The 27,861-nt window shown below is 49.9% G+C and overlaps 1 protein-coding gene across 1 annotated transcript; it reads right to left on the minus strand.

Annotated features, from left to right (window-relative positions):
- Nucleotides 1-24,430, minus strand: LOC116838335 (acrosin-like). Its single transcript, XM_032803428.1, has 6 exons — nt 24,355-24,430; nt 22,987-23,185; nt 7,240-7,505; nt 1,555-1,700; nt 771-1,268; nt 1-105 (listed from the first exon to the last, which is right to left on the minus strand). Exons 1-6 carry the CDS (start codon nt 24,428-24,430, stop codon nt 1-3), a joined length of 1,290 nt encoding a protein of 429 aa, XP_032659319.1.
- Between the last annotated feature and the right edge of the window lie 3,431 nt (nt 24,431-27,861).

Below are 27,861 nucleotides of genomic sequence, written 5' to 3' on the forward strand. Positions count from 1 at the left end.
TCAGTTACCCAAGGCAACACAGGAGCCAGACTGTCTACCATCACTCCTCTCCCCATGCCTCACATTGATCTTGGCTGCAGAACTGTGGTCGCAGGAAACCACGGGCTGAAAGGGACCCACAGGAGAGCAGGACACTGCATGCTCCCCTCACCATCCTTGTCCTTTCAGTCGCCACCTCTGTGGGGTTGCAGATTATTTGAGGAAGGTGCATGCAGCGGGGGATGGGTGAACATACAGATCGGCCCCTATGAGCAGCCTTTGCAGGGCCTCCATGTGTGTGACGTGGGCCTGCTGCCTGAGCAGCGCTGAGACATCTAGGCACATGCCTCAGTTCCTGGGGAGAAGCCGGGACACTGGTGCCTTCCAAGGGCCCCAGGCTAAACAGACCAGAAGGGCAGCCAGAGGGAAATTCAACACATGTAATGCATACCGGGTCTGGGTCACTCAGATCACTGTCCGTCAGGGCACAGGCATTGCTGGTCCTCTCCAGCCACTACATTCCCCCCCAGAGATGGAGTCAAGACTCTTCTTCCCAGTTTGACTCAGTCATTCTTAAAGTCCTAGGTGATTCCAGGCCTCTGGGGTGCGGACAGGGCTGAGACAGCTGGTGGGGAGGGGCTGCTCTCTTTGTGACGAGTGTGGGTGTATATCTTTGGGGGGATCAGTAGTTTCAGAACAATTACTGGTCTGCGGGGATAACTGGCTTTGGGGAGATTAATTTGTGGGGGATAAATGACTTTGTGGGTGAGGAATGGTCTGTGTGGGCTCACTGGTCCTGGGAGAATGGCTGGCTTTGGGGAGATGTAGGGTGTCTCTGGGAGTTCGTAGGGTGGTTCAGGGGGAATGTAAGGTGGCTCCAGGGGGGCAACTGGCTCAGGGGGTATATAGGGTGGCTCTGGAGGTATGTAGGGTGGCTTCAGGGGGGCATCTGGCTCAGGGGGTATGTAGGGTGGCTCTGAAGGTATGTAGGGTGGCTCCAGGGGAGCGACTGGGTCTTGCAGGACAGGGAGAAGGACAGGTGCAAGTTTGGTGGCAGCAGCAGGAGACTGGAGGGGCACAATCTGTGGTGGCAATATCTCCTCAGGCGTCGTCTTCTCAGGCTCCAGGAACCCAGTGTTCGCCAGGATCCACTCCAGAAAGGGCTGGGTAGAGGTGTATAGGCCCAGCTTGTAGGCCTGGGCACAGTCTTGGCCCCAGCTGGTGATGCCAATCACGTAATACCGGGACGTGACCTCATCTTTGCACATTAATGGTCCCCCACTGTCCCCCTGCAGAAAGAGGAAAGGAGTGTTACTGAGGGCTTGTGACCTTCTCCAACTCCTTAGCACCAGCTGCAGCCCCTCAGGCCCATGCAGCCGTGATATGTACAGAGCTCAGCTCTCCCCCGGCCCTGTGCTCATTTTTGGGGGAGTGGGTGTTACTTGGGGGGCAGGGCCTGTGTACCTGGCAGCGGTTGCTGGCTGGGGACAGGCTGGTGATGCCCAAGGAGGGCAGGGGGAGAGGGGCTAGAGCTGGGGTGGGGGCTGTGCAGTGAGAAGGCTCCAGCCTGCATACCTGGCAGCTGTCGATGCCTCCTTGCTCGTACCCTGCACACAGGTTGTTGCTGGCAATGGCCCCATTGTACCAGCGGCTGCTATTACAGGTTGTGATGTCAATGAGCTGCACCTTGGCCTCCTGCAAGATGTCGGCTGTCTCCATGGCTGCAGGGAAGGAGAAGGTTTCAGCTCTGTCCCTGTTCATCCAGCCCAGATCCCGCTCTCAGCTCTGCACCTCCCTTGTGTGCTCTTGCACCCCCTCCCCTCCTTGGCGTCGTGTCTCAATGCACCGGCACAGGCCAGTTCTGGCTCCAGGAGTTCTCCCCGTGGGCCCCAGGAACTGTCATTCTGACTCCTGCTACAGCATGGAACCATAGAAAATCAGGGCTGGAAGGGACCAAAGGAGATCATCTAGTCCAACCCCTGCTCAAAGCAGGACCAACGCCAACTAAATCACCCCAGCCAGGGCTTTGTCAAGCTGGGCCTTAAAAACCTCTAAGGAAGGAGATTCCACCACCTCCCTAGGGAACCCATTCCAGTGCTTCACCACCCTCCTAGTGAAANTTTGAATCAAGACAATGTATTTTTTTCTAACAGGTATGGTCTAGTTCAAACAGGAATCAATTCAGGTAAATTCTCTCACTTGTGTTATGCAGGAGATCAGACTAGATGTTCACAATGCTCCGTTCTTGCTTTATAATATGCTCTGTCACCTGCCACCACTGAGAACAGTCTAGATCCATCCTTTTGGAACCCCCCTTCAGGTAGTTGAAAGCAGCTATCAAATTCCCCCTCATTCTTCCCTTCTGCTGACTAAACAATCCCAGTTCCCTCAGCCTCTCCTCATAAGTCATGTGCTCCAGCCCCCTAATCATTTTTGTTGCCCTCCCCTGTACTCTCTCCAATTTTTCCACATCCTTCTTGTATTGTGCATCCAAAAACTGGACACAGTACTCCAGATGAGGCCTCACCAATCTCCAATAATGGAGAATGATCACGTCCCTTGATCTGCTGGCAATGCCCCTACTTATACAGCCCAAAATGCCATTGGCCTTCTTGGCAACAAGGGCACACTGTCGACTCATATCCAGCTTCTCGTCCACTATAACTCCTAGGTCCTTTTCTGCAGAACTGCTTCCTAGTCATTCAGTCCCTAGTCTGTAGCAGTGCATGGGATTCTTCCGTCCTAAGTGCAGGACTGTGTACTTCTCCTTGTTGAACCTCATCAGGTTTCTTTTGGCTCTAAGTCTTGAGGCTGCTGTGAGATCCGTGCTTATTTGCCTTTCCTCACTAATGGGCCACAACACCTCATCTCAGCTGCCCAGAAAGCCTGGCTTCTGCTTCACAGGCTTTCTCCATGTGGCTGACAGCGCATAAGTGTCATGGACACATGCTCTCGGCGGTATCTGGCACCAGTTCTGTGGAGGACCTTGAAGATTAACCCTGAGGCCATGAAATGGGCTGGGCCCTCCATGGTAACCATGCCGTGAGCATAGCATGAGGCAGAGGTATGTGCATACGTGCATGGTGCCTGATGCGTGCTGTACTGAGGCTGAGTGTGTGTAGCTCTGTACAACAAGTGGTGAGAGCCCAGCCTGGCTCACAGAGCCTGGAGCACCGCAGCCAAGTCGGTCTGGTGTAGCTGAATGGGAGCATGTTTGTGGCCATGGCTGGCCTTGTGTCCAGGCTGAATGAGGCAGACAAAGGATGCTGGCTACTGTGATGCTGTGTGAGTAGCTCCCATCCATGGACGGCTCCAAGCCTCTGCCTGCCAGCTTGGCCCTGCTTTGCCCAGCTCTGGCTTCAGCCTCCCCTCTGGTGCTCTCTGGCTTGAACGGAACTTGTTATGAATGTGGTACAGAGCTTTATGGGACAGTGCCAGGGCAGCAGGACAGTTACCCATCACCACTGTTTGTAAGAGTGCTCACCAGCAGCAAACAGAGCTATTCTCTGACTTTCCATCACCCCCTGCTAGGTCTCCAAGGCAGGTCAATGGACCATGGTCCTGGCGTTAAATCCCATTGGCAGATGAAGCTGAAAGTGCTGTCTGAGCAGGAGGCGGCCATCCACCAGTGCTCCCGGCACTGTGTCCACTGCAGGTAGGGCCTCATTGGGCCATGGGCCATGCAGCCATTAAGCAAAAAAGACAGAAAGTCCCTGCCCCGGGAGTTTAACGCTGTTATTGCTATTTATGTGAACGGTGGTAGTGCCTAGGCATGCCAGACCCAGGTCCAGGTCACACTGACAGGTGCTGTTCAAATGCAGACCAATGAGCCAGTCCCTGCCCCAGGAGCTCCGCCCTAAGACCAAAAGACAACAGATGGCTTCAGGGAGAGCAGTGAGACAACACTGGTCAGCAGGACGAGCCAAGGGGCCAGCTCCCCCACTGCCTAGCTGATGCTGAGGGTTTGCAGGCCTCCTGGCAGAAGAGAGGTTTGATCTGCTGTCAACTGGCAGGGTGGGAGGGTTGAAGGGAAAAGGGGAACTAGAGAAGATAACAATTGTGTTTCACACTCAGCAGTACTCCTGGCAGGTCAGCCTCCCAACAACCTATCCTCTGCTGGCTTACAGGTTTCTCTATCCCAGGCATTCTTCTGAATCCCTCCATCACTTATTTGTCTCCCCTATAAGGCAAGAGACAGTCCCAGTCTCTCTTCACAGATCTGCTGGTTCTCGGCCCGTCTCTGAATTTCCCTCCCTCCCAACCCAGTGACCAGTATAGCACAGTTCCCGGAGGAGGGCATTCCAGTTGCTGCGCTAACAGTCCAGTTACGTGCTATCCCATACCTTATGCACCCGAACAGCCCCTTTGTGGCGGGGGTGGCTGCTGCACATTGAGCAAAAGTTTCACTGGGCTGCAGGGCCCTGTGCTCTGTGATTACAGTTAGATTAGAACCCAGCAAGACGTGAGCTGGTCCAGTTAGCCCTTCCACCGTGCAGCGCCCAGCACTGACTTTCATCCACCTTCGTGCTGCCCATGCCCAGCTGGCTCCAGTCCCTCTGATGGGCCTCACGGTCTTCTCTGGAACTGACTGTGTCAGCTGCAAGACTTGCCTCCTGCTGCACAGCCCCCTTTCCAGAACCTGCCCCAGTCCTGGTACAGCTCCCTGCTGCTCGCCTTCAGCCAGGATGAAAGGTGACCATTTAGTTGTGCTTGTCTCTTAGCCAGTTTCTAATCCAAGACAGCACTCAGCCTCTCCCCCCAGGACTGGCTGACTTTCCCTAACACTCTCTCCTGAGGACCCCATCAAAGGCCTCTGGAAAGTCCAAATAAATCAGCTGGTTCCTCATTATCCATTATTTTAGTGTCACACAGAAAGCATGTTAATAGACTGGAGAGGTGCACTTTGCTAAGTAGAACCTGCAAATGAGAAAGCAAAGACACTGGGGAAAGGGGGTAATGCTCTATGGGCAGGTTAATGCGACTGAAGAGCCAGGGGTTGGAGCTGCAGCCACCAGATGCAGGTAGGAGGCAGCCCCGGCTGAGTAGGGACTGGTGCAGAGGATGGCACAGTGCCTCCTCACCTGCCCCGCCCATAGTAACCAGACTTGTGGTGTCTGGTCAGTAGATGAGAGGTGGGACTGCGGGGAGTAGCTCCTACATGGCAGTTTCAATAATGACCTACAGCAGGGAAGCAAACATGAACTCCATGAACTAGGCAGAAGATACTCAATTCCCATGGACTCCAATAGGGCCAGGATTTCACCTGCACTGGAAGCAGTTGCAAATACTAGTGTAGAAGGGAGGGGGAGGGGAAGAGCAGTGAGCGACAGGGAGAGGGGGAGAGGAGTGAACGGGGGTGAGGACTCAGGAGGAAGGGGCGGGGTGGGGTGAGACCTTGGGGGAAGAGACAGGGCAAGGTGAGACCTGGGGGGAGGGGCAGGGCAGGGGTGGGTCCTGGGGGGGACAAGGCAGGGCTGGAGTGGGGCCTCAGGGGAAGGGACAGGGCAAGGGAGCTTCCGGCACTACTGCTGGAGTGTCTGTGTTTTATCTATTAGAAAGTTGGCAACCCTAGTTTCTGTCCGCCAGCCACATGGTTTTAGGGTTACCATTCGTCCGGATTATCCCGGACATGTCCAGATTTGGGGGGTTTAAATAGCCGTCCGGGACGACTTTGTAAAAATCTAAAAAGGTCTGGGATTTCCCTCCCAATGCAGAGCGCAGTGCGGCTGACAGGGCGGCCTGGCCGGATTGAGCCGCTTGGATAGGGGCCTCCAGCAGCCAGACCCCGTCCCCTGCTCCCCCCTCCCCTGCAGCCTACCCCAACACACACAACAGGGACAGAAGTTACACCCGTAACTGGCACATCACTCAGTGCTCACTTTGTGAAGAACAGCACCCTGCTAGCTTTTCTCCAGGCTCCCTTAGAAGGAGCTGTCACGTGTTCAGTCAGTCCACTGGCTAATTCTGCTCCAGCCCGCGAAGGCCACTGAGCGGCGCAGACAGAACTGCTCTCTCACATGGGACCAAGTTCCCAAAAGTCACCATCGGAGAGGGCTCCAGTCACCATGTGGACAGTAGCTCAGAAACAACAACTCCAAATCTCTTCTCCAAACCCTCTGCCTCGGGTTTCTCACAGGTTCCAATAGCCCTTCACCACGGCTCCATTGGGCCATTCTGCCCTTTGGCACATTCCCTGCCTGCAGGGCCGTCCCTCGGCATTGTGGGGCCCGGGCAGAAGTGATGGATTCATCTCTCCGGGACCGAGCATGGTGGCCAATCGCACCAGCCCACAGGGCCCCCCCAAAGCGTGATACCCAGAGCAGTCACTCCGATTTGCCCTACCCAAGAGATGGTTCTGCCTGCCTGGGCTTCTTGCTCCCAGACAGGCTGTTTAACCTGGCCCCCGACTGACCAGCACTATCCTCCCCAGCCAACTCCTCCCTGAGCAGTGGGACACCCCTGACAGACAAGGGGGTAGAAAAGGGATTTTCTAACTCTGGCCACCCCAACCCCAGTCACAGCCCAGCTCCTTTCACATAGGTTCTTTGTGCGGCCTGTTAAGAAGCTAACAGCACCTGCTGGCGTGCCTTGGCAGATGACTGTGCCCAGAGCAAAATGCCCAGTGCAGACTCCTGACCAGCCAGCAGCTTGTCTGATTCCTGGCGTGTTAGGGGCTCAGTAGGATTTGGTACTGTAGGATGACATGGTACAGGAACCCCCTGGTGTCACTGCCATGCAAATTCACCCTGATGGATAAACTGACCATGAACGATAACACTCCCCACCAATAACAGCTGCAGCTGCATGCCACTGCCCAGCACTGTGTGTCACCTACACCTGTGCAGAGCAGGAGACAAGTATTCTCAGCCCAGTATTCACCATTCGCACCACTGGGGTAGCTGGCCAGCAACAGCTCAGGTACCGTGCCAGGCAGCACCTGCCTCTCTGTCCACACAAGAGGAGTAAGTGAGCCTCATCCATGGGGCTGCTGACAGTATGGGGCAGGAGGGACGTGCAATGCATTTTCCAACCCCTATGTGTGGCCCCATTCATAACTGCAATGCATGCATGTGACCATGAGGGTATCTGCATGTGTGGTGCCCGCACATGTATTTGCATGTGTATCTCCATGCAACTAGCTGAGTGTGCGTGTCCCCGTGTGTGGCTGTTCTAGGGCAGCCCAGCTGTAAGGGCTAGGTCTGTCTTGCTCCTAGACCCCCGGGGGTTAAGAAGGTGGCACCCGCGCACACAGCCCCTCACTGTTCTGAGTGGTGGTGCCCCAACCACTGACGTAGCAGGGGGAGAAGGTAGTGACAGCCATGAGTGCGCTGGGCAGGCAAGCCGGCTGTGTGAGGTCATCAAAGGTCACAGGACGGTCAAGCTGGATGAGGGCGATGTCATTTGTCTCCTTGCGTGGATTGTACTCCTGGTGCAGCACAGCCCTGTGCACTGAGCGGATCTGCACTAAGTCTGACAGGTGGGAGAGCTCTGAGATGCCAATCACAATCCTCCACCGAGCCAGGAGCCTAGACATGCACGTACAGCTGGGTTAGTGCATAGACCCAGGCCTATGGAGTCCTAACACCAACCGTACGTCTCACACACACACACACACAGCTGGTTAGTGCACAGACACGGGCACCACAAACTCCTAACACTCACCATACATCACACATACACAGCTGGGTTAGTGCACAGACCCGGGCACCACAAACCCCTAACACCCACCGTACGTCATATGCACAGCTGGTTAGTGCACAGACCCAGGCACCACAAACACCTAACACCCACCGTACGTCTCTCACACACACACAGCTGGTTAGTGCACAGACACGGGCACCACAAACCCCTAACACCCACCATACGTCACACACACAGCTGGTTAGTGCATAGACCCAGGCACCACAAACTCCTAACACCCACCGTACGTCTCTCACACACACAGAGCTGGTTAGTGCACAGACCCAGGCACCACAAACCCCTAACACCCACCGTACGTCACACGCACAGCTTGTCAGTGCACAGACCCAGGCACCACAAATACCTAACACCCACCGTACGTCTCTCACACACACACAGCTGGTTAGTGCACAGACACGGGCACCACAAACTCCTAACACTCACCGTACGTCTCTCTCACACACACACAGCTGGTTAGTGCACAGACATGGGCACCACAAACTCCTAACACTCACCGTACATCACACACACAGCTGGTTAGTGCATAGACCCAGGCACCACAAACTTCTAACACCCACCGTACGTCTCACACACACACACAGCTGGTTAGTGCACAGACACGGGCACCACAAACTCCTAACACTCACCGTACGTCTCTCTCACACACACACTGCTGGTTAGTGCACAGACATGGGCACCACAAACTCCTAACACTCACCGTACATCACACACACAGCTGGTTAGTGCATAGACCCAGGCACCACAAACTTCTAACACCCACCGTACGTCTCACACACACACACAGCTGGTTAGTGCACAGACACGGGCACCACAAACTCCTAACACTCACCGTACGTCTCTCTCACACACACACTGCTGGTTAGTGCACAGACATGGGCACCACAAACTCCTAACACTCACCGTACATCACACACACAGCTGGTTAGTGCATAGACCCAGGCACCACAAACTTCTAACACCCACCGTACGTCTCACACACACACACAGCTGGTTAGTGCACAGACACGGGCACCACAAACTCCTAACACTCACCGTACGTCTCTCTCACACACACACTGCTGGTTAGTGCACAGACATGGGCACCACAAACTCCTAACACTCACCGTACATCACACACACAGCTGGTTAGTGCATAGACCCAGGCACCACAAACTTCTAACACCCACCGTACGTCTCACACACACACACAGCTGGTTAGTGCACAGACACGGGCACCACAAACTCCTAACACTCACCGTACGTCTCTCTCACACACACACTGCTGGTTAGTGCACAGACATGGGCACCACAAACTCCTAACACTCACCGTACATCACACACACAGCTGGTTAGTGCATAGACCCAGGCACCACAAACTTCTAACACCCACCGTACGTCTCACACACACACACAGCTGGTTAGTGCACAGACACGGGCACCACAAACTCCTAACACTCACCGTACGTCTCTCTCACACACACACTGCTGGTTAGTGCACAGACATGGGCACCACAAACTCCTAACACTCACCGTACATCACACACACAGCTGGTTAGTGCATAGACCCAGGCACCACAAACTTCTAACACCCACCGTACGTCTCACACACACACACAGCTGGGTTAGTGCACAGACCCAGGCACCACAAACCCCTAACACCAACCATACGTCACACACACACACACAGCTGGTTAGTGCACAGACATGGGCACCACAAACCCCTAACACCCAGCTTACGTCACACACACACCTGGTTAGTGCATAGACCCAGGCACCACAAACTCCTAACACTCACCGTACGTCACACACACCGCTGGTTAATGCATAGACCCAGGCACCACAAACACCTAACACCCACCATACGTCTCTCTCTCTCTCTCACACACACACACACACACACACACACACAGCTGGTTAGTGCACAGACACGGGCACCACAAACCCCTAACACCCACCGTACGTCTCTCTCTCTCTCTCTCACACACACACACACACACAGCTGGTTAGTGCACAGACACGGGCACCACAAACCCCTAACACCCACTGTACGTCACACACACACAGCTGATTATTGCACAGACTGGGGCCCAGCAGACCCATAACACCCACCGTACGTCTCACACACACACAGCTGGCTTAGTGAACAGACCCGGGCTCTGTGGATCTGTAACACCCACCGTATGTCACATGCACAGCTGGTTAATGCACAGATGTGGGCCCCACAGACCCACAACACCCACCATATGTCACATACATAGAGTTGGGTTAGTGCACAGAGCTACAGGCGTGGGTCCCACAGATCTGTAACATCCACTGTATGTCACACACCCACAGCTATCGACTGCGTTCTGTCAGTGTGACAAGTGAGCGTGAACCTGGGACCTCTGGAGCTAAATGCATGAGCCTCTACTGCATGAACTGAAAAACACATGGCCCTTAGCAAAGGCTGTAGCAGAATTGTTAATCTCTAAGTGGTCTTGGTGCCACTAGAGGGGCGAGAGCACCACCCACAGGAGGTGTGTGGGTTACACACGCACAGCGAGCTTAGTACACAGACCAAGACTACTATTTTGACACAGTAGCTCAAGCTACCGGGACTCCCACCCCCTAGCTTCAAGGGTAGATGGATCCTTGGAAAGGGACAGTCTGTTTTAATTTAAAGACTCCAACTGATGGAGAATCCACCATGTCAGTTCTTCCAGTGGGTCATCGCCCCACTCACACAGCTGCACCATATTTTTAGTTTAAATTTCCATTTCCAGCTACTGGGGCACCACCCCTTGGGCACTTTGCTAAACCTAATGACAGCAAATAACGACTGCTTAATTGGCACAGTATAATACAAGCTAGTTGGGAGGGACATGGGAATTTCCAGCAATATTTTTAAGACCTATTTGCATGACTCCATACCTGTCACCGTGGTATTGCTACCCAGTGTGTGCAGCAGGGTTAAAATGCTGCTCCTGGGGCAAAGCAGGAAACACAAGGTGTTTTGTCAGGGTGTTATGAATGGGTTGTCAGGGACTGGCTGGGACCAGCCCATATAGCATATAGGGATTAGAGACTAACCTAGTGAGGAGGGCTTTAAACTAGGTTTGGTGGGGGCAGGTGACAAAAACCCACAGGTAAGTCAAAAACATGAAGCCCTGGGAGAAGGGTCGGAATATGGGGATGGGGGGGATGAGCCATTACAGCTGGGATAGGGGAGAGACAAGAGAGAACATGGGGGGAAAAGCAAATCAAATCTTGGGTGTCTGTTAACTAATGCGAGAAATATGGGGAATAAGCTGGAAGAACTAGAAATGCTAGTGAATAAACACAGCTATGACATAGCTGACATCACAGACTTGGCAGGATAATACACAACTGGAATATTAGTGTCGAAGGATACAGCTTGCTCAGGAAGGACAGGCAGGTGAAAAAGGGAGGAGCTGTTGGACGGAGGCTGAGATGGAAATAAGAGACAGACCTGTTGAACATCGATGGTTTAAGGATAAAAAGGCTAAAAAATAAGCGTGATGTCATAGATGCTGACTCCATGGGTGCTCCAGGGCTCAAGCACCCATGGAAAAAAATAGGGGGTGCTCAGCACCCACCAGCCAGTAGTTACAGGCTCCAGGGCTGGACACTGATCAGCTATTTGGTGGCCCTGGGGCTAGCCGCAGATCAGTTGTTTAGGGCACTGGAGCTGACCGCAGATCAGCAAGCAGCTGGCAGGAGGCACTTGGGGAAGGGGAGGGGGCAGAGAGAAACAAGTGGCAGGTGGATGGGTGGGAGCCCTCGGGGGAGGGGGTGGAGTGGGGTTGGGAAGAGGAAGAATGAGGGCAGGGCCATGGGGGAAGAGGCCAAATGGGAGCAGGGCTTGGGGTGGAACAGGGGTGGAGCACCCACTGCACTGGGAAAAACAAACATTAGTGCCTGTGGTCTACTACAGACCACCTAACCAGGAAGAAGAGGTGGATGAGGCTTTTTATAAACTAACAAAATCATCCAAAGCACAGGACTTGGTGGTGATGGAGGACTTCAACTACCTAGACATCTGTTGGGAAAACAATACAGCAGGGCACAGATTACCCAGCAAGCTCTTGCAATGTATTGAAGACAATTTTTTATTTCAGATGCTGGCAGGAGCAGCTCCAGGCACCAGCACGCCAAACGCATGCCTGGGGTGGCAAGCCACGGTGGGGGCGCTCTGCTGGTTGCTGCGAGGGCGGCAGGCAGGTTGCCTTCAGCAGCATGCCTGGGGAGGGTCTGCTGGTCCCACGACTTCGGCGGACCTCGCGCAAGCACGCCGCCGAATCCGCAGGACTGGGGACCTCCTGCAGGCAAGCTGCCAAAGCCAGCCTGTCTGCCATGCTTGGGGTGGCAAAATACCTAGAGCTGCCTCTGGAAGGCAGAGAAAGCTACTAGAGAAGAGGCTGTTCTAGATTTGATTTTGACAAATAGGGAGGAACTGGTTGAGAATTTGAAAGTGGCAAAGGCAGCTTGGGTGAAAGTGATCATGAAATGGTAGTGTTCATGATTCTAAGAAATGGTAGGAGGGAAAACAGCAAAATAAAGATAATGGATTTCAAGAAGGCAGACTTCAGCAAACTCAGGGAGTTGGTAGATAAGCTCCCATGGGAAGAAGTCTAAGAGGAAAAATAGTTGAAGACAGTCGGCCATTTTTTCAAAGACACATTATTAATGGCACAAAAGCAACTAATCCACTCCATAGGTAATTTAGAAAGTATGGTCAGAGACCACCCTGGCTTAACTAGAAGATCTTCAATTATCTGAAACTCAAAAGAGTCCTAAAAAAAGTGGAAACTAGGTCAAATTACAAAAGAGGAATATAAATAAGTAACACAAGTATATAGGGACAAAATTAGAAAGGCCAAGCCACAACACAAGATTAAACTAGCTAGAGACATAAAGGGTAACAAGAAAACATTCTACAAATACATTAGAAGCAAGAGGAAGACCAAGGACAGAATAGGCCCATTACTCAATGGGAGTGGTGAGGGGAGGGAAACAATATCAGAAAATGTGGAAATGGCAGAGATGCTTAATGACTTTCTTGTTTTGGTTTTCACCAAAAAGGTTAGTAGCGACTGGACGTCTAAAGTAGAGAATGCCAATGAAAATAAGATAGGATCAGAGGCTAAAGTAGGGAAAGAACAAGTTAAAATTTACTTAGACGAGTTAGATGTCTTCAAGTCACCAGGGCCTGATGAAATACATCCTAGAAAGTTCAAGGAGCTGACTGAGGAGACATCTGAGCCATTAGCAATTATCTTCAAAAAGTCATGGAAGAAAGGAGAGATTCCAGGGAACTGGAAAAGGGCAAATCTAGCGCCCATCTATAAAAAGGGAAAGAAAGACAACCCGGGGAATTACAGACCAGTAAGTTTAACTTCAGTATCTGGAAAGATAATAGAGCAAATAACTAAGCAATCAATTTGCAAACATCTAGAAGATAATAGAGGTGATAAGAAACAGTCAGCATGTATTTGTCATGAATAAATCATGTCAAACCAATCTAATAGCTTGCTTTGACAGGGTAACAAGCCTTGTAGCTAGGGGGAAGTGGTAGATGTGGTATATCTTGACTTTAGTAAGGCTTTTGATACTGTCTCACATGACATGCTCATAAACAAACTAGGCAAATGCAACCTAGATGGAGTTACTATAAGGTGGATACATAACTGGTTGGAAAACCATTCCCAGAGAGTAGTTATCAGTGGTTCACAGTCAAGCTGGAAGAGCACATCAAGTGGGGTCCCAAAGGGATCAATTCTGGGTCTGGTTCTGTTCAATATCTTCATCAGTGATTTAGATAATGACATAGAGAGTACACTTATAAAATTTGTGGACGATACCAAGATGGGAAGGATTGCAAGTGCTGTGGAAGATAGGATTAAAATTCAAAATGATTTGGACAAACTGGAGAAGTGGTTTGAAGTAAATAGGATGAAATTCAATAAGGACAAATACAAAGTGCTCCACTTAGGAAGGAACAATCAGTGTCACACATACAAACTGGCCAATGACTGCCTAGGGAGGAGCACTGCAGAAAGGGATCTGGGGATCATAGTGGACCACAAGCTAAATTTGAATCAACAGTGTAACATTGTTGCAAAAAAGCAAACATCCTTCTGAGATGTGTTAGTCGGAGTGTTGTAAGCAAGACACGAAAAGTAATTCTTCCGCTCTACTCCGTGCTGATTAGGTCTCAACTGGAGTATTGTGTTCAGTTCTGGGTGCCACATTTCAGGAAAGATGAAGATGTATTGGAGAAAGTCCAGAGAAGAGCAACAAAACTGATTAAAGGTCTAAAAAACATGACCTGTTATGAGGGAAGATTGAAAAAATTGCATTTGTTTAGTCTGGAGAAGAGAAGACTGAGGGGCAACATGATAACAGTTTTCAAGTACATTAAAAATTGTTACAAGAACGAGGATGAGAAATTGTTCTCATTAACCTTGGAGGACAGGACTAGAAGCAATGGGCATAAATTGTAGCATGTGATGGTTTAGGTTGAACGTTAGGAAAAGCTTTCTAACTCTCAGGATAGTTAATTACTGGAATAACTTGCCTAGGGAAGCTGTGGAATCTCTGTTACGGGAGATGTTTAAGAGTAGGTTGGACAAACACTCCAGAGCTGATCCAGGGAACAGAAGGATGTGCTGTTTGCCAGATGCTAAGACACGGGATGTGGACCTGAGGCTGAAGAGGATCCTAATGGGAGAGGGAAAGAATCCACTGATTGTCCTTCATATGGGAATGAATGACACGGTTAGATTCTCACTAGAACATATCAAGGGAGACTATGCCAGGCTAGGGAAGACGCTTAAAGAAATCAAGGTTCAGGTAATCTTCAGTGGGATTCTGCCTGTTCCTAGAGAAGGACAACAATGGTGTGACAAGATTATGATGATGAATAGATAGCTCAGGCAGTGGTGCCATAAGGAGGGCTTTGGGATGTATCGCCACTGGGAGGCATTCACGGACAGGGGACTGTTCTCTCGGGATGGACTTCACCTGAGTAAGGAGGGAAATAGACTTCTAGGATGGAGGCTGGCCCAACTGATTATGAGAGCTTTAAACTACGAACTGGGGGGAGATGGTTGGGAGATGTCCAGGTAATCTCCACGCCAGATTTTAACATTGAAAGGGAAGAAAACGAAGCAAGAGAGGATACAGCCATGGACAGGAGAATGGATGTATGGAGGAAGGGTAGTGTAGATACCAGTCTAATAGGGGATATTGGTGGTAGAATGTCTGTGCCTAATCGGGTAAATGTCAGTGATACCAAACAGCAAAAATTAAGATATTTGTACACTAATGCGAGAAGCCTAGGAAACAAAATGGAGGAACTAGAGCTACTGATGCAGGAAGTGAAACCAGATGTTATAGGGATAACAGAAACATAGTGGAATAGTAGTCATGACTGGAGTACAGGTATTGAAGGCTATGTGCTGTTTAGGAAAGACAGAAATAAAGGCAAAGGTGGTGGAGTAGCATTGTATATCAATGATGAGGTTACACTTGTAAGAAATAGAAGCAATGGATGGATAAGAACATGTCTAATCTCCTCGGGCTAATCCAATCGCCCATTGGGGAAGGAAGCAACCCCAAAGAAAAAAACACTCCCGATATACTTTTCCTGGAATAGTGCTTGGGGGTGTGCTAGCAGAACACCGGCATGTGATTTTGGATAATGAATAGACGCCTCTTTAATACTTTAATGAAGTAAATACAATGGGAATTGTGGTAATCAATGGAGAACTTTACATACTTCCCAGAATTATAGAACTTGGAGGACATAGTGCTAGTAAAATCATAGGGCGTCAGCATTTTTCCTTCGTACGGATGCGCGCACTCAGCTGAATTGGACGTTCCTTCAACCGACCGAGAAGTTGCCTATGTATCAAATCAGAGAGGGGATGCAATTTTTTGAGATTTGGTTTTGGTGAGTAGTGAGGACTCCTAGAGAAGAGAATGGGTTGTAGGGGAGGCAACCTTGTTCAGCGAGATTCATGAGCTACTTCAGGCTCAAACTAATGGAGGATAAAAAAAATAGATCTGGGAACATACAGGGTTTTTATTTCACAAAGGGTTAACTTAAAAAGTTAAGGAAATTATGTTGGAAAGTGGATTGAAACTGAAGAACGTGGTGGATCTAAATGCAGATGGAGGCCTGAATTAACTTCAAGTCAAGGTGCAGAAACTCAGAAGCCTGCATCCCAAGAAAGGGGGAAAAACAAGTAGGCAGGAGTTTAAGACCAAAGCTGGATGAGCAAGCATCTCAGAAGAGGCAATTAAGAAAAAGCAGAAGCCTACAAGAGTGGAAGATGGGAAGGATTAGCAAGGAAAGCTACCTTATTAAGGTCAGAACATGTAGGGATAAAGTGAGAAAGGCCAAAAGCCAATAGAGTTGGACCTTGCCAAAGGGAATTAAAACCATAGTAAAAGGTCTAATATAGCCATACAAAATAAGAAGAAAACAAAGAAAGAAGAAGTGGGACTGCTAAACAACTGAGGATGGAGTGGATGTTAAAGAAATCTAGGCATGATACAATACTAACAAATACGTTTAATGAGGCGCGCACCATGAGGCTAGACGCGAGAAGGGCCACGTAAATCACGTAGAGAATGACAAAGTTAAAACGAATGAGGCTTAATTATGCGGAGGAGCTCGATATAGATACTATATTCCGCATATCTATAATCCGAAGCTGGAAAGCCTAACTCGACGCTGCTTAATGGGACAAATCAGGGGGGCCCATGTTATCACTTCATCCAAAACTATTAAAGGAACTGGCACCATGAAATTGCAAAGCCCAATTAAGCAAGAAATTTAATGAATCTGTAATCTCAGAGGTTGTAGGCGCGTAGTGACTGGAGAATTGCTAACATAGTTCATTTTTAAAGAAAGGGAAAAAGAGTGAATCTGAGTAACCTATAGGACCGTTAGTTTGACATCTGTAGTATGTAAAATCTTGGAAAAAAATTTTGAAAGAGAAAGTAAGGGTATAAGGACATTGAGTAGGTCACCGGTAATTGGGACACAAACAGTCAACATAGAAATGTACAAGATGAGATGTTGCAGGGCATTATATCTTCTATAGAACCCTGGATCTCCTTCTTTGAGAAAGGTAACTGCGGTGAGCGCCAGCATCGTGTCTGCTGAACTCGCCGACCACCGCGATACTTCAGACTGGAATGGCGAGAGCAAGAAGAAAAGGGGACTTCAATTGCTTACCCTGATTTCCAGTAGGCATTTGTACCACGGTTCCAGCATGGGGAATTATTAAGCTAAATAGAAAAGAAAAAAAAATGGGGGGGAAAAATCAAATAGAATGGAAAAAATTAAAAGTGGAATAAGAACCTAGTTAAAGGGGAACTAACAACGAGTCGTAAACTGAAATAGGTGACATGCAGGTTTAAGGCCAAGCAAACGGCTGTCTCGGCTGGAGGGAGGTTTACTAGTGGAGTTCCTCCAGGGATGCCAGACCTAAAGGGACCAGAGTCGATTTAATCTTTTTTAACTGGATACACACACACCAGGAAACGTGGAGGATGTGGCTAATAAAGTTTTGCGGTATTAACACAAAAGCTGGGAGATATTGCCAATAAACAAGAGAAGGACTGGCAAATCATAACAGGAAGTTCTGGAGACATATAAACGGATATTGGATAGTAATCCACCGGATGAAATTTAATAGTGAAAAGTCCAAGGTCATGCATTTAGGGATTAATAACAAAAGAACTATGTTATAAGCTGGATGGAGCATCAAGTTGGAGAGTAACAGGAGGAGAAAGACCTGAGTATTGAGGTTGATCAAGGCTGAACCTATGAGCAACCAATGTGAAATATGGCTGGAAAAGCTAATGTGGCTGGAATGCATCAAGTGAGGTAATTTTCCCAGTAGAGAAAGGGACGGTGTTAGTACCATATATAAGGCAAACATGGAACATGCAGTACACGAGAGGGCTTAACTAGGAAGATCTGAGGAATGAAAAATCTGTCTTATGAAAAGGAGACTCCAAAGAGCTTGGCTGTTTAGGCTAACCAAAAGGAGGCTGAGGGAGATATGATTGCTCTCTATAACTAGATTAGAGGATAAATACCAGAGAGGGAGAGAATTTATTTAAGCTCAGTACCAATGTGGACACAAGAACAAACGGATATCAATTGACCATCAGGAAGTTTAGACTTGAAATTAGACGAAGGTTTCTAACCATCAGAGGAGTGAAGTTCTGGAACAGCCTTCCAAGGGGAGCAGTGGGGGCAAAAGACATATCTGGCTTCAAGACTAAGCTTGATAAGTTTATGGAGGAGATGGTATAATGGGATAGCCTAATTTTGGCAATTAATTGGTGTTTGACTATTAGCGGTAAATATGCCCAATGGTCTGTGATGAGATGTTAGATGGGGGTGGGATCTGAGTTACTACACAGAATTCTTTCCTGGGTGCTGGCTGGTGAGTTTTCCCCACATGCTTAGGGTTTAACTGATCTCTATATTTTTCCTCCGGGGCAGATTGGCAGAGGCCCTGGGTTTTTTTTGCCTTCCTCTGTTGCGTGGGGCACGGATCAGTTGCTGGAGGATTCTCTGCACCTTGAGGTCTTTAAACCATGATTTGAGGACTTCAGTGGCTCAGACATAGGTTTGATACACGAGTGGGTGGGTGAGATTCTGTGGCCTGCATTGTGGAGGAGGTCAGACTAGATGATCATAATGGTCCCTTCTGACCTTAAAGTTTATGATTCTATGATTCTATGAAACACCTGTCAAGGATGATCTAGATAATACTGAGTTCTGCCATGAGCGCAGGGGACTGGACTAGATGACCTCTCAAGGTCCTTTCCAGTCCTATGATTCTATATCAGTGGAAGACCCTACAGAGACAATGGGAACCCCAAGGGCTGAACAACTGACACATGTCTGTGGGATGCTCCAGTGGGCTGAACATGTGAACTTAGCCCAGCATTGCAGCAGGAGAACAATGGGGGAAGGTGACAGGAAGGGGCCACAAAGAGGTGAGCTCACAAAGACGTGGGTCTCTTACATGGAACTGAGACACAAGGAACAGAGAGAAAGCAAAGGTGATTCCTACAGCAGCATGGCTCAAGGGAGCTCTAGCCTTGGCCAGTCTGAACTCTTCTTATCCTTTGCCTCTCTGTTAACCTAATGGCTTCCCAATGCTGTGACCAGGTGACTAATAAACCCGACTGTTTCGAAAAGGCTGCATGGAGTTGCAGCAGATACCTGCTAAGGTGCCTTGATCAGGAAGACTGGAAGAAAGTTAATGTTGTGCCAATATTTAAAAAGATAAATGGGGTGGCTCAGATAATTAGAGGCCTATCAGCCAGACATTTATCCCAGGCAAGAAAATGGCATGCCTGATACAATCCGATTAATAAAGAAATAAAGGGGGGGGGGCAATATAATTAATGTCAATCAATAAACATAAGAAAGCACAAAATCATCAGTGATAAAGTTTGCAAATGACATAGAAATGTGGGGAGTGGTCAATAGTGAAAAGGCAGGTCACTGATCCAGAGCAATCTGGTTTGCTTGGTAAACTGGGTTCAAGCAAACCATATGCATCTGAATGTGGTTAAATACACATTAGGGAACAAAGAATGTCGACCAGACATACAGGCTAGGGGATGCTATCCTGGGAAGCAGCGACTGACAAAGATTTGGGGGCAGAGGGGGATAATCAGCTGAACATGAGCTCCCAGTGTGATACTGTGCCCAAGACAGCTAATGGGATCCTGGGCTGCATAAACAGGGGCATCTCAAATATGAGCAGAGAGATTATTTTACCTCTCTATTTGGCACTGATGTGACCATTGCTGTCATCCTGTGTCCTGCTCTGCTGCCACAGGTCAAGAGGGATGCTGATAAATTGGACTGCGCTCAGAGAAGAGCCACAAGAATGATCAAGGGACTAGAAAACCTGCTGATAGCGATAGACCCAAGGAGCTCAGTCATTAGCGTAACAAAGAGAAGGTTCAGGGGTGACTTGATCACAGTCTATAGGTACCTACGGGGGAGCAAATATTTAATAACAGGCTCTTCGATCTAGCAAACGATGGTCTAACGTAATCCAGTGGTTGGAAGTTGAAGCTAGACAAATTCAGAGTGGAAATAAGTGTAAATTGTTGACGGTGACAGTAATTACCCATTGGAACAATTTACCAAGGGTCACGGTGACAATTTTTAAATCAAGATTGGAGGATTGTCTGAAAGCTCTGCTCTAGGAATTAATTTGGGGGCAGGTCTCTGGCCTGTTTACACAGGAGGTCAGACTAGATTCTCACAGGGACCCTTCTGGCTTTGGAAGCTATGAATCCCTGACTAGGATAAAAGTCTCTGAACAGGAGTCTGCTTCAGGCAGACTCTCCCGGCAGAGTTCACAGGGAGGAGCAGGAGTGCTGCAGCCTGGAGACATGGTCTGGCAGGCGCTGAGGCCGCATGGCCTACCCCTATGGAAAGGTGTGACCTCCTGGGCATCTGGCACACTGAAAGGGTTCTCCCAAGGGAGCACTGACAATCCAGGGCATAGGGGCAGGCCCTGTCAGTCTGCAGCACTAGTGCTAAGCAGCTACGTAGTGCTAGCAATTTCCAAATACACTTTCCAGGAGCCCACTTTATCCGAGTGCCGCTCAGCCCACAGTTCTGACCCTCACTGAGGCCATGTCTGCATGGGTGGAGTGTGTCATTCAAAAAATGTGTTGTGATGACTGAGCCTCCAGTGCAGACCGAGGTGGGCGACAGTGAAAGCTTCATAGCTGGTTGTGGCTAATCTGGGGCACCCCTTTCTGAAATGATCTACTTTCCCAAGGCAGGCATGGCCTGTGTGCAGAACCGCAGCGCTTGGCAGCACATCTCATGTGAACAGTGAATGAGGTGCAGCAACCAGGGAAAGGGGTCCCCCCCAGATCCACACCCTTCCCCTCACCCTCTTTATGCAGGCTTGAGGGGAGAGAGAGACCCAGCAGCGCACAGCTAGCACAGAGTCAGATTTACAGTAAAGGTGAGTGAGGAGCTCTTCCCCGTCTCACTCGCCAAGGCACCCAGGCCTTCCCCCAGTACTGGGCCCAATGCCGTTCACCATTTTCAGCAGTGCTCTGGTAGTGAATATCAGATCGCTGCTGGTACAACTTAGGGATGCCCCAGAGATGGGTGGAGTGGTAAATAATGATGAGGCAAGGGGAGCCGTAAAGGAGCGATCAGGATTGTTTGGTCAACTGGGCCCGTTCCAACAACATACATTTTAATACAGCCAAATGGGAAAGTTATGCACCTAGGAACAAGAAATGCAGACCATAGCTACAGAATGGGGGCCTGTGACACTGAACAGGATTTAGGGGTCATAGTGGACAAGTAATTGACCATGTGCTCCCAGTGTGATGCTGTGACAAAAGGGCTACTATGATTTTTGGATGTATAAACTGGGGAGAAGTGAGTAGGAGCTGGGAGCGGATTTTACTTCTGTTTGCAGCGTTGGTGAGTCCCATGCTGAACACTGCATTCAGTTCTAGTGCCCACATTTTAAAAAGAATGTTGAAAAATTGGAGAGGGTGCAGACAAGAGCCACAGAAATGATTCAAGGGCTGTAGAAAATGCCTGACAGTGAGAGACAGACAGAGCTCTGTGCTCAGCCTAGATTGAGAAGTGACTCAAGTACAGTGCATATAAGCCTTCATGGAGAGAAAGTACCAGGTAATGACACTGTCATAAACAGATAGTAGGAGTTAATAGAACAGAAGTACTTTATATCTCTTTTGACTGTAAGGGGTTAACAAGTTCAGTAAGCCTGGCTGTCACCTGACTGGAGGACCAATCAGGGGACAGGACACTTTCAGATCTGGAGGGAGGGAAGTTTCTGTGTGTGCTGTTAGTGTTTTTGTGTTGTTGTTCACTCTGGGGGCTCAGAGGGACCAGACATGCAACCAGGGTTTCTCTCCAGTCTCTTCTCCCGATTACAGGGCTCTTATCAGTTCAGAATAGTGAGAGTACTAGGTAGATAAGGGCGAGGTTAGGCTTATGTTTGTTTTCAATGTGCCTTTGCAAACTGTGCATTTGGCTGGGAGTTGTTCAGATTTCTATTTTGCTGGAAGGATCTTTAATTTGTACTATCACTTAGGCTGGGAGGGTATTCCCAGTGTCTATAGCTGAAAGACCCTGTACCTAATCCATCTTAAATTTACAAAGATAATTTTTATTGTTTTTCTCTCTTTAATTAAAAGTTTCTTGTTTAAGAACCTGATTGTTTTTTTATTCTGGTGAGACCCCACGAGACTGGGTCTGGATTCACCAGGGAATTGGTGGGGAGAAAGGAGGGAAGGGGGAGAGAAAGGCTAATTCTCCCTGTATCAGGATTACTGTCTCTCTCAGGGAGAGTCTGGGAGGGGGAGAGAGAAGGAGGGGGAAGGTGAATTTTCCTCTCTGTTCAGATTCAAGGAGTTTGAATCACAGTGATCTTCCAGGGTAACCCAGGGAGGAGAAGCCTGGGAAAGGCAACGGTGGGGGAAAGGGTTTACTTTCCTTGTGGTAAGATCCAGAGGGTCTGGGTCTTGGGGGTCCCTGGGCAATGTTTTGGGGGGACCAGAGTGTACCAGGCACTGGAATTCCTGGTTGGTGGCAACGCTACAGGTTCTAAGCTGATAATTAGCTTAGAGGAATTCATGCTGGTACCCCAACTCTTGGACGCTAAGGTTCAGGGTGGGGAATTGTACCATGACAGACACCTATTCAATCTAGCAGAGAATGGCAGAACAAAACCTAGTTGCTGGAAGCAGAAGCCAGACAAATTCAAATGAGAAATTAGGCCCAAATAGTCAACAATGAAGGCGACTAAGAACTGGAACAAACTCCCAAGGGTAGTGGTGGATTCTCCATCTCATGGTGTCTCCAGATCTAGACTAATAATAATAAATGGAGATATGCCTATCTCACAGAACTGGAAGGGACCTTGCAAGGTCATTGAGTCCAGCCCCCTGCCTTTGCTAGCAGGACCAAATACTGATTTTGCCCCAGATCCCTAAATGGCCCCTTCAAAGATTGAACTCACAACCCTGGGATTAGCAGGCCAAGCCTCAAACCACTGAGTTATCCCTTCCCCCACAAAAACATTTGATGCTTCTGGAAAATGTTTTAGCTGAACCCAAGTTATTGGGCTTAATACAGGGGCTCAGACTAGAGGTTCTAATGGTACCTACTGTCCTTACATTCTATGGATCAGCAGCTCATGCTCCCCAAGTGTCTTCCAGCCCCCTGCCCGCACTGTCCCCCTAGGGTCCTGGCACAGACTGCCCCCGTCTCACCTTCTCTTGGCTTTGAAGCAGTGAGCTGCTGTGAGGACCCAGCGAGTGCTGATGAGGGACCCACCACATGAATGCCGGGGGCCCATTCGGGTGGGGATCTGGATGCTGACAAGCCAGGGCCAGGCCCCCGGAAGAGCTTCTACGCCACCCACGATCCGCATTCCGCCGTAGCCAGACATCAGGGGGCGGTGCCCACAGGCTGTGGAGAAGATCAAAGACAGGCTCTGTGTCTGAAAAGGAATTGCTGGGCTGTGTGAGCCTGAAGGGACCCATCGAGGGCATGAAGGAAATACACCCCCCCAAGCAGTACCCCAGAGCCATTTCCACTCCAAAGAACCTGAGATCAGAGGTGCCTCCACACCCGAGTTCTGCCAACCTGCAGCTCCCTACTTTCCCAGGCCTGGGATCCATCCCCCCCCCAACCCCCCAACTCTGCCAATGCCCCTTAAACCCAATCCCCAGCCCACAGCTACCCCTGCCCTGGGCTCCATCCCCCTGCCCCAGCTCTGCCAACACCCCTCAATCCAACCCACAGCCCCCTGCCACCCCTGCCCTGGGCTCCATCCCCCTGCCCCAGCTCTGCCAACACCCCTCATTCCAACCCACAGCCCCCTGCCACCCCTGCCCTCGGCTCCATCCCCCTGCCCCAACTCTACCAACGCCCCTCAATCCAACCCACAGCCCCCTCCTACCCCTGCCCTGGGCTCCATCCCCCTGCCCCAGTTCTGCCAACACCCCTCAATCCTACCCACAGCCCCCTGCCACCCCTGCCCTAGGCTCCCCACCTCTGGCACAAGGGCCTCGCAGGAGTTAAAGCTGCTCAGATGAATTAGTGGGAGGCAACAGCGTCCCCTTGTGACCAGTTGGAAAGGATAGCTGAGTTCCCACATATTTCTCACTTCGGGGGCTGGAGCTGCTGGATACTTAATGGGAGCCACCTAAACCCCCTCTACCCTGCAGCCTTCTCCATCTCCCTATGGGCAAAGGCCTCAGCCCCCCGCCAACACCTCCCTCTCTGCTCTTCTCCCCTTTCCCCTGTAAAGAAAGGGCTTGGCCTCACTGCCTCCTCTCCTGCAGGGAGCATGGGAGGGGTTGGGGGCTCCCCCAGGGAGTGTGTCTGGGCACTGGTGCATGAGCAGGCCCCACCATGGGGCTGTGCTCATGGCATGAGTGGGGGCAGGAGCCCCTGGCCACCTCCATAGGAGCCCCTCACACATAGGTGCTGGAACTAAGGTGCTGGGGGTGATCCAGCACCCCCTGCATTGAAGTGGTTTCCATTACATACAGGATTCACAATTTGGTTCATTGGCTCTCATCACCCCCATTATACAAATTGTTCCAGCACCCCTGGCCCCACATCCCGCTCACACTTTGAGCTGTATCCCTGCGTCGCCAGGAGCAGCAGGGGCAGGAGCCCCACAGACAGCCAGGCCAGGGACCCCATCGCCAGGCCCAGCTCCTGGGCACCATTGTGACATCACCAGGTCTCGCCTTGGGCTGGAGGAGCCACATTCTCCCATGTTATGCTAGGAGACGGTTGGAATGAGCTGAGCCCACAGCTGGACTTTGCCTCCCCGAGGGGCTGGGCCAAGCTGAACCAGCCTGGAGGAGAGGCTGGGGGTACAAGCCAGCCTGGGATGGGGGAGCTAAGCAGGCCGGAGGGCAGGGCCATAGATTTTTTAAGGCCAAAAGGGACCATTAAATCATCTTGTTTGACCTCCTGCAGGACCCAGGCCAGCCTCTGTTACCCAGTTACCCCATATGATGAAGTGGGAATTTTCTCTAATATTTTCATTAATCCAAGGCATGCCTCAGTTTCCCTGTGCTACCTGCTCCTGGAACAGCGCAAGGACAGGAGATGAGTGTGTGTCCCCTAGCAGTCCGGGTGGAATGACTGGGTTTTTAAGGAACTGGTTGAACCTGACCCGACCTCCAAAGGAGCCAGTAAGACAAAGAGACACACACACCTCTCCAAGTGACTGAACAATCAACACGTAAGAGCAGGAAACCCTGGCAAGCGGGATATGAACTGAACTGTAATCAGGCCTGCCCCTGAAGGACTCTGGCTCACTCACCTGGGAATTGAGTGAAAGGAAGGAAGTCAGAGAGAGCACCGGAGTCTGAAAACGGAGCGTGCCACAGCTTGGCTGCTGAACTGCTCTGGGCTGATCAGAATGAACTATGCTTTACTTTGCCTGCCTCTGTGCTGACCTAAGGACTTCCAATGCTACATTTCTGCTGACTAATAAACCCGACTGTTTTGAAAATGCTGCTTGTGTGTCACAGCAAATACCTGCAAGGCTTCATTCATCTCTGAAGTCTCTGCTGAGGTCTGTCTCAGCTGGAGTAGCTGGCCAGAGCTCACAGTGTGAAGCAGGAGGGCTGACGCCCCAGAAGTTTAGTCTAGGGGGGATGAGGCTGTGTGGCTCACCCTGTGGGGGTTCCTCCAAGAATCTGTTCGGAAGCTGAGGCATAGCACTGAGCCTCTGGAACTGTGAAACCCTCTCTCGATGCGTTTGGCTAAAGCATCTTCCAGAAAGGCATTGGTGTCAGCTCAAAAGCATGAATCCCAACCTCGGGGCAGGCTGCTAGGAAACAGGGCACAATCCCAGGCTGGCTGTGAGTGCTAGATTTTGATTTCACCAACCAATTATCCAGTGTAAACTGCTTAGACACCATAACAGCTGTAACGGAGTAACCAACAGTTCCCTCAGTATGCCGATCTGCCTGCTACCCAGGTGAGCCTGCCCTAGGGCTTGTCTACACTGGCAATTTACAGCGCTGCAATTTTCTCACTCAGGGGTGTGAAAAAACAGCCCCCAAGCGCAGCAAGTTTCAGCACTGTAAAGTGGCAGTGTAAACAGTGCCCCAGCGCCGGGAGCTACGCCTCTCATGCAGCTGGTTTGTTTAGATCACTGGAAGAGCTCCCCCCCAGTGCTCTGCCATGACGACACAAGCCACATTAAAGTGCTGCCACGGCAGCGTTTTAGCATTGCCAGTGTCAACTAGCCCTTGGTGATAGATGACCCCTTGTGCCAAATATCAGAGCAATATTCAGGCTACGCTGTCCCAAAAGATTGATCAATCACCCCAGGTCCAGTGCACTTCAGATCTCACACCGCAGACAATACCAGTGTAACCAACTGTATTAACAGGCAAAGGAAACCAGAGAGTTATTTACAAGGTTAAAGCAGGTAGACATATGCACACAAATGAGTTACAATCTTAAATCTCCAAAAAGTAATAGATGTTTCAATGATAAGCAAACTCTATGTGTCCTTTAGGGCTAACCCAGGCTAAGCAGTGGGGAATTTTGTTTATGCCTGTGATGGGTTGCTACCATTGAGGTGCAGTCTGGGAGCCGTGAGAATTGCTGTATCTCTCTAAGACACACAGCTGGGCTGGGGACACCAGGCCCTGCTTTCACCCAACACCCTATCACCCAACACGGCAGCAGGTGGTGCCACTCACCCAAACTGGGCTACCTGAGTGCCAACAGCAGACACCAGCCAGTTTCCCAGGCATGCACCCCCCTTCTGGAGTGTAAACCCCAAATTACACCATTGTGCACTGCACAGGGATTTATACAGTGTAAGCTCATTAATATGTCTGCCCCTTCCCTCAACGTGGAGAGGAATAAGCACAATGCGCTTGCATTAAACCATGCTGAGATTTTCTCCAGACACTTCAGTCAAAGTCACACTGGTTTAAATTAAAACATAAACCAGTTTATTAACTACAAAAGGATAGATTTTAAGTGATTATAAGTGACAGCAAAGAGCTCAAAGCAGATCACCTAGTAAATAAACAAAACTGAAAACTAAGCCAAATATACTAGAAAGATAGGATATGAATTAGCAAATTCTCACCTGGCTGATCACAGAATATTAGGATTAGAAGAGACCTCAGGAGGTCATCTAGTCTAATCCCCTGCTCAAAGCAGGACCAACATCAATTAAATCATTCCAGCCAGGGCTTTGTCAAACCAGGCCTTAAAAAACTTTAAGGATGGAGATTCCACCACCTCCCTAGGGAACCCATTCCAGTGCTTCACCACCCTCCTAGTGCAATAGTGTTTCCTAATATCCAACCTAGACACTCGCCCCACTGCAACTTGAGACCATTGCTCCTTGTTCTGCTCTCCCACCACTGAGAACAGCTGAGCTCCATCCTCTTTGGAACCCCCTTTCAGGTAGTTGAAGGATGCTATCAAATCCCCCTCACTCTTCTCTTCTGCAGACTAAACAAACCCAATTCCCTCAGCCTCTCCTCATAAGTCATGTGCACCAGCCCCCTGATAATTTTCCTCTGCTGGACTTCTCCAATCTGTCCACATCCTTTCTGTAATGGGCAGCCCAAAACTGGATGCATTACTCCAGGTGTGGCCTCACCAGTGCCGAATAGAGGGAACAATCACTCCTTCGATCTGCTGGCATGTTCCTACTAATGCAGCCCAAAATGCCGTTAGCCTTCTTGGCAACAAGGGCACCATGCTGACTCATATCCAGCTTCTTGTCCACTGTAACCCCTAGGTCCTTTTCTGCAGAACTGCTTCCTAGCCATTCAGTCCCTAGTCCTTGTCCTTGGGACTAAGTGCAGGACTCTTTTAGAAAAGCTGGATGAGCACAAATCCATGGGGCCGAATGCACTGCATCGAGGGTGCTAAAGGAATTGCGAATGTATTGCAGAGCCTTTGGCCATTACCTTTGAAAACTCATGGCGAACGGGGGAGGACCCGGATGACTGGAAAAAGGCTAATGTAGTGCCTATCTTTAAAAAAAAGGGAAGGAGGAAGATCTGGGGAACTACAGGCCAGTAGCCTCACCTCAGTCCCTGGAAAAATCATGGAGCAGTCCTCAAGGAATCAATTCTGAA

This window comes from Chelonoidis abingdonii, chromosome 1, assembly GCF_003597395.2.
Source record: "Chelonoidis abingdonii isolate Lonesome George chromosome 1, CheloAbing_2.0, whole genome shotgun sequence".
In the NCBI taxonomy this organism is placed as follows: domain Eukaryota; kingdom Metazoa; phylum Chordata; order Testudines; family Testudinidae; genus Chelonoidis; species Chelonoidis abingdonii.

What these genes read in the sequence shown, in the direction of transcription:
- LOC116838335 (XM_032803428.1), bottom strand. Translation starts at nt 24,430, where the DNA reads ATGGGGTCCCTGGCCTGGCTGTCTGTGGGGCTCCTGCCCCTGCTGCTC. An exon ending in TGCTTCAAAGCCAAGAGAAG is followed by an intron (nt 7,506 to 22,986) that starts GTGAGACGGGGG and finishes GTGCATGTCTAG; the next exon opens with GCTCCTGGCTCGGTGGAGGA. An exon ending in CAGCCATTCTCCCAGGACCA is followed by an intron (nt 106 to 770) that starts GTGAGCCCACAC and finishes GGTCCCTTTCAG; the next exon opens with CCCGTGGTTTCCTGCGACCA.